Source organism: Limulus polyphemus, unplaced genomic scaffold, assembly GCF_000517525.1.
Source record: "Limulus polyphemus unplaced genomic scaffold, Limulus_polyphemus-2.1.2 Scaffold1224, whole genome shotgun sequence".
In the NCBI taxonomy this organism is placed as follows: Eukaryota; Metazoa; Arthropoda; class Merostomata; order Xiphosura; family Limulidae; genus Limulus; species Limulus polyphemus.
Genome location: NW_013666834.1, coordinates 93,653 through 101,383, shown reverse-complemented (window position 1 = coordinate 101,383; position 7,731 = coordinate 93,653). Strand labels below are relative to the sequence as shown.

The 7,731-nt window shown below is 31.0% G+C and overlaps 1 protein-coding gene across 2 annotated transcripts in view; it reads right to left on the bottom strand.

The window, feature by feature from the left end:
* Positions 1–7,731, bottom strand: part of LOC106462680 (histone acetyltransferase KAT6B-like) — an 87,870-nt gene that overhangs the window by 6,415 nt on the left and 73,724 nt on the right. For both annotated transcript variants that reach the window (XM_022390007.1, XM_022390006.1), the window contains exon 18: positions 2,563–3,370. In XM_022390007.1, the coding sequence (XP_022245715.1) occupies positions 2,563–3,370 (808 nt within the window). The remainder of the gene's footprint in view (positions 1–2,562; positions 3,371–7,731) is intronic.

Below are 7,731 nucleotides of genomic sequence, written 5' to 3'. Positions count from 1 at the left end.
ACTTCTTCTCAGCAGTGACTTTTGAGCAGCTACAGGTCCACTGAGACATACAATAATAATGTGTATGTTATTGTTCTCAAGTTTACATTCATACCTGTATTTAGAGTGAGGCTGTTGGTAAGATCTGTACTCGACTGTCTTCTACCTCATAAAGAACATACCTTGTGTTACTTAACATACCTCTTGAAGAGTTTTTTCTTTTATCTTAAACACTTCTAATAATAACAGTGTCAATTTCATATTTGCTCTTCAGTCTTGCACATATCTCTTACTGAAATATGGTCTTCCCACAATTCTTTACACAGAGCATTCTTGATCAGTCAAAACTTTGATTTCTACATGTTTGTCATGCAGTATATCAATCTTAGTAGCTATTACTGGATTGAGACTACTATTACTGGACATATTATGACTACCTATAGGCTTTTTACTAGTATGATACTTTCACATTGGTTAGATGATAACTGTAGTCTGGTGCATTTCACATTCAAATAATAAAGGGAAGGGGTATTATCAAAGATATTACCATTGGTTGGTGGGTGAAGGACTTTTTTCCTCATTATTATGTTATGTACCTTTAAGTAGGTTTCATTTCTCTATACAGTACAAAGCAATACTGCCCACAATGAAATAATTAGTATACGTATAAAGCAGTGCTTCTCTTCAAACAAAAATTAACCACAATCACAGTGTGTTAGTGAAGCACTGGTAATATAAAAATCAATGATAAACTTCATTGTTATTATCCTATAAGAAAAGCATATCAGTTATTCATATTATTTATCAGTTAAAATCAGACCTGTACTTTGCAGAAATGAACTTAGCACATAATCAGCAAAAAACATTTAGTGAATATTGCTAAATACTCAAATACTTTTAAGAAATTTATACAAAAATATCCGACATGAAGAAAATGCTATTGAAGCTATTGGGAGTAGCAAAAATTTCATATAATTGCTCCGATAATTAAATACAAATTGAGAAAAGCTTTGGTCTTCATGCCCACACAAGGAAGGTGGCATACGAAAAATCGCCTACCTCTAGCTTAAAACAGAGCTATAAAGAAAAATTGATGCTCGTAGCCATCATAGCGATGCTTAATAGAAGGAAAAAGCCCAGTATAAGTAAACCATCAGTTTGACAATGATGAAATGATGACGCTAACCTCTTAATACAGTGGAAGGCATGAAAAAGTTGGGGTTAACTACCATGGTCAAAACTCTTGAAGCAGTATCCATTACGGATTGTGGTGTAGTGATCCAAGTTAGAAGGTCACCAATTCACTGCCCCCAACAGACAACCAACTACTTGAGAGTTTTGGGTTTTGTTTGTGGGAAGTACAATGAGTTGCAGAAATTAACCAATGAAGTGTAGAACTATTTGTGGGTAGCTATGCACACTACATGGAAACTCTTAAGGATACCGAGAAAATATCATTTAAAAATTCATGTTGGGAGCTAAAAATCAGTTCTCTCCCAGATGAAATTTCAGTTCAGTTCTCCCCAGGGCAAAAGTTCAGTTCAGTTTAGAAGTTGTTCGCCATTCAGTTCTCTGGGACAAAAAGTAAGTAACAAGTTAGAGATGCTGAAGGTATCCAATATTCAAATAAGTCAGCTCATCACTCCAACTTTGACGTAAGTTACAAATACTATTTCTCTCAGTTGATCAGTGTATAAGAAACTAAATGTATCATGTAGCTAGTAACCTGACTATGTCTGAGTATACCTCTAGTAATACAGTGATTGAAGAGTTGTTAAGAATAATAAAGGAACTATTGAAAACTGTTGAGAAATTAACTGAGTTAAGTCAACAATTAATGTAAGTGTTGTAATTGCCTCTTAAGAAAGTGTTATTAAAGACTGATGTTTTGTGTAATCTCTGTCTCCAAGTCATTCTTTATTCTAACTGTAAACTCCTCGAGTTAGCGACTTGTATGCTCCACTCGCGACTGTATCCTCATTTAAATAAACAAGTGTGACTGGTGGTAAAAGTCGAAGCTCCAACGACTAGCCCTAAATGCCTGCCCATCACACTATTTAGATTTTTTTTATAAGCTTGTTAATATCCAAGTTACCAACTATTTTTTAATTAGAAATATGTATATTAGTTAAACTTGCAATATTTTGTAAAAACGTGTTCAAGTTGAATGTAGGAACTAACATAAAGTATAGTGACATGACACCAATATAATATGTAGTTCCGGGAAAGACCAAGAGAATAACATGCATGTTTGTGAGTTCTACTGTTAAGCTAATGTTTCATTATTTAGACAAATTTCTATTAAATAAATCAACCAGGTAGCAAACTCTATAGCATGACAGCAGAAACAACAACCACACTAAATCCAGATAGAAAACATGTTCATTCAGTTTAACATTTACCACATTTTCCCTTGCATTACATACACAAAGTGTACCTAATATTCTATACAAAACCTTCATGTTATATCTAAATTTTTTAAATTTACACAAAATAACCTGATGATTTTCTTCTGATCTCAATTTACATTTATTCAAATTGATTCAAGTGAAATTATTATTATTATTTTTATAATAAACTTACTATCTCCAAGCTTCAGTTCTCCTTTTAAGGCAGCCAGTTTCTTCTTCTTGTTTTTCTTCTTTTTTGATTTCCCTTCCTTTTGACTAATTTGTTTGTCAGAGTTACTGTGTTCCTTATGAGATTTTTCTTGGCCTGATACATGACTCTTTGAAGTTGAACCATGATCTTTTTTCTGTTTTTTCTTCTTAGGTTCTGCATCCTCTATTTCATGGCCTGAACTAAGCGAGCTCTTGTGTTTCTCAGAAGCATGTTCCCGCTTTCTTTTCCTCTTCAGTTTCAAAAGACTTTTCTTCTTTGATTTGTTCTTTTTCTTGGATGTATGTAAATTATTTTTTGACTCACTTTCATCTTTGCTTTTTTCAGTCTTTGAATTATCTTCACATCTGTTTTTATTTGCTTTAGTTTCCTCTAGTTTTTTACAATCAAGTGTCTTTGTGTCTTCTCTAGTATTTTTACTTATCTCCGAATCTTCCAAAACCTCACTCGGGTCCGATTCTTCTTGAATTTTATTTTTATCCGTATTTACCTCTTTGAAGTTGTTGTTTTTATCTGATTTTAAATCTTCTTCAAATTTGCTTTTACTTGTTTTGTTAAGTTTTTCATTAATTTTCTTTTTATTTATTTTTGTATCTTCCTGAACTTTCTTTCTACTATTTTGTGTGTTTTCAATTTTGTTTCTATTAAATGAAGTTTGAGCTTGATCTTCTGTCTTGTTTTTATCTATTTTTCTACAACCTGTTTCAAGTAGTGGTTCATCTGTAGAATTACTATGGAACTTTTCTTGTTTAGAACTTGACTTTTCTTCATCCTATCAAACATAATAAAACATATTCAGCAAGAGGATCTGTAACTGAAAATCACCAAATTAGTTTTAATCACAAATGTATCTATATATCTATGAAATAAACGTATTACTGCCTTAACATAAAATACCATTCTTATTATTTTTTCACAAATATTTCAAAAACATCTCTATTTAAAATAAAGCAATAAACTTTAAAACAACCGTCCTTCACAAACAGGAAAGAAGATAACATCAGTTTGTCACACACGTAAATGCAGATATAAATAAAAACTCATATTATGTATATAAAAAATAGTGACACTATTCTTTAAACAAGGAATTCAGAATTTCTTTCTGGCTGAATGCCCCCCCCCTCAATGATACTAAGTCTCCTGACTGAAGACCCCTACCTAACAAATCCACACAAATGGAGTAACTACAATACTTTTAAATTACAGCTCCCTATTTTGTTTTCCTTAAAATCATCCTACGTTTGCTGTTTTAATGGTACATACTGTTAGAGCAGAATCTTTTCATGTCAAGATCATTTGAGGGCACTTATTTTTGTATATTATCACAGAATTTCAGGTATGACTGCCACAGTTAGATGTTTAAAACAAACGATGAATCAAGTAAAAAAAAAAAGGCACTAATACATTCCAGGGGTATCTTGGTTTTCTAATACTCATAAACAGTTGAAAGTCTCCCATTATAAAAAATGTTATAGGTATTTCACAGTATTGTCAAACTAACCTGTTGCATTGTTCTTCAGGTGAACTTACATGCATCTTTACTTTTAAATTGAAACAGTAAAAACTAAACAGCAACACCTCATGGGTGGGGGGGGGGGGGGCACAACTGAAATGCGATGACACAGTAATTTATTTCCAGAAACATCTTAATTCTATCAACTTCACAATACAATTCACTTCAGGAATGGAAGGAGAATTTTTTTTGGATGTTTCTGTAAGATTGTCTGTCGATCCTTGGTATACACAGAAGCCATTCTCGATTGCCATGACACCTATTACAAAATTGTGTCATCCATAATCACAAAAAATGACTTATCTTTCATCTTTTGTTCATAAGGTTGTTAATGTCTCTTTATGTAATGAAGATTTAATGTTAGAATTTAATTACTTAAAATATATAGCAACTGATAGAGGTTATGAACCTGATATTATAGATAGGATCCATAAATTTTTGAATGTACCAAATTATAGACAATAAGTAAGGGAAACAGGGAAATATGTTAGCCATACATTCCACTGTTTAACAAAAATAGGTAATGTGTTAATGAAAAATATCAATTGTCAAATAATGTTTTACTCCTCAATTAAAATTATTTAATATCATTAATAGTGTTAAATATAAAATTGAAGTAAAGGATAAATGTGGAATATGTAAAACTTCTTGTAGTTGCAGTTTAGGTTATATTGGACAGACAAGCAGAAATTTGAGTTTCGATTTAACGAACATAAAATTAATGTTGATAAATTAAAAACTAGTGATTCGGCATTGGCGGAACATGTGGCAAACTCTTCACATATAATTGAGTGGGACAATGTACAAATACTTAAAGAAGTAAAGTCAAAAAAAAAAATTACATACAAGAGAATCATTAGAAATTGCTAAAAATAAACAGATTTTGAATACATTTATGTCCTGGTGTCACGGAAGTAAATTTCTGGAAATCAATTTTGTAAATTTTGCCACTGTACCATATGCAAATTGTACTTATACATTTACTTGATATATAAATGAAATTTCCTGTTTTTTTTCTTGTCTCTTGAAGATGGGGGAACATATTCCACCAAAACTGTAGAGTATTTCAGTTATATATTGCTTTTATCTTTATACAATAAATTATTGTGCATTTTTTAAATATGTGGAGTTGTCAACTGATTTTATTAAATCCTTGCACAAGAACTGTCAGCTGAATAGACTGAAGAAAACAATAACACAGGCCTGTAATGGTTTAATTGTCTTGAAATTTTTACATGTTCTACAGTAATTCCTGTACACTGAATCAGAAAATGATGCAAATTTTTCTTCATCACATACAGATTTTTCACAAAACGCCATAATACATAAAAGAAAGACCACAACACGTAGTTTTGAGACTAAAACACGCAGATTTTGCAAAAAAAAATATCAGAATGAATGAGGATGCATATACATTTCATATCAATGTTCTTCCCTTTTCTTCAGTTTGTTTGTATATTTGTTAACAAACATAATAATAAAAAATGTTCATTGTGGTAAACAAAATAAGCATTTTTTTTTACAAATTGAGAATAAAAAACTCTTACTTAGATCAAATTATTAAGTAATAGGAAAAAATAAATATTATATTTAAAATCTGCGTAGCTGAATTATGGAAAATGAAGTTTAAATTTGCAGGCCTGTGATATTACTAATAACCTTAACTCTAAGAAAAGAGGTGCTATTAAATGACAAGTTAAATGAATTAATTAAAACTGCAGTAATTAAAATTAAAAAAACTGAGGCTCCATCAGATTTATGTGTCACTTCTTTTAAATAACAGTTATCTAGTCAAATAGACTGTGATAATAACTGGAAGTTAGAATAGCCCATACCATGACTAAAATCTAAGAAAAGATTACAAAAAAGTATGGTCTTTCAGAGGATTAAGAGAGTAGTTAACACCTTTAAATTTACTCATTAAGAATTGTCCAACACCTTTTCCAGGTTCAAAGGCTACTAACTTATGCATTTCACTTATACACCTAACAAATGTAACAAATAATGCCTAGCAAAAGCTGCTAGCAAAATCTGTAATAGGTCTACTGAAGGTATATTTTGTTTTATTAACGTATATAATATACATATATGTACAACTGAATATACGCATGTGTGTTTATGTTTACATACATATCTTAGAACACAGCAAACAAGAGAGCTATGAAAAGACACTTGTATAAACACATTTATGCCCAGATTTTTATATCCCATTTCCTCGTGTAAAATTATAACAATAAATAATGCATCACATGGTTCATACGGTTGATACTGATGAAAACTGCATAGCTTCTCAATAGTTAATTTAATATTTCTAGGTCTTGTAGATGGTATATAATTGTCCCAAGTTCCAACTTTATATAAATCTTAAGTGAACTGAAACAGTCTTTAGTTACTTAAAGAGCAAGAATTATGATTTTAAAAATGAATAATTAAATAGCAACAGCCCCAATCAGATTTGGTATATTAAAGATCTTGTATCAAAAGAGCTTGGGTTAAATGAACCTAAGGCCCCAGTTACACACAAAAACTGTTTTATTGGCATTACAGAAGCAGATTTTATATTCAGTCTCTTACTCAATGTGTAATAGTTAGCACCCTTCATATGGCTTTTAATAGCCACTACCTCCATATTTCTTAACTCTTAAATATAGTAGCAAACAATGCACTTGACTGTCAGCAGTGCAAAATATCTCAGCACTGTATCTAGCACCTTCCAAAACATTGCACTTTACCCGATGTTTGTCGGTAGTGACGTATCTCAGGGTTGTATTAGCACCTGTGAGACACAGGTTTTAAATATACAAGATCCTGACATTTTTGCACAATTAACATGCAAGTACTAGGCTAGACTTAGTAGTTTCTTCCTGACACTATCTATGATTTGCAAAACTAAAATTTCATAAGATGAGATTCTCACATAACTAAATGCTTTGTAAATATGGCTATGCCAGCTTCACTGCTGCTAAAATAGATGATTCTTAATATAGTGTTATCAGACCCACAAGCTTAAGACAAAATGCAACAATTCAGTTCAGTATTTAAAATATTTTTTATTCAAAATATTTTGAAAGTTTAAACACTCGTACAGCACCAGTAAAGCAATTCCATGACTTTCAAATTTCATAAGCACTTATGCAAACCTGGACATTATAATAAGAATATATTACTACAGCATCATGTTAATGAATTCTGTGTGCATAGCCTTACATATAATCATAATTCTACAAGCCAAATCTAAAAAAGCTCTAACCCTTGTATTGTCAATTATATTTTTAGCTTGTGGACACCCAGAATAAGTGTAGGCAATACAAACATTATGTGGTGTAATAAAGACATTGTTATGTTTTTTGATTTGATGCTTCATTTAGCTAAAAGTGAGTCATCTTTAATTAAAACAAAAAACAGTTAATTAATTTTTTTTAAATGATCAAAGATATTTATAACATTTTATCCTATAATGTAGTACTATTTAATTATAATACATAGACAATCATAATTCAAACTTTTCAAGTTCCGAATTGAAGCTTACTATATTGTCCAATTCTATTATATTTGTGTGTGTGTGTGTGTGTGTGTGTGTGTGTGTGTGTGTGTGTGTGTGTATATATATATATATATAT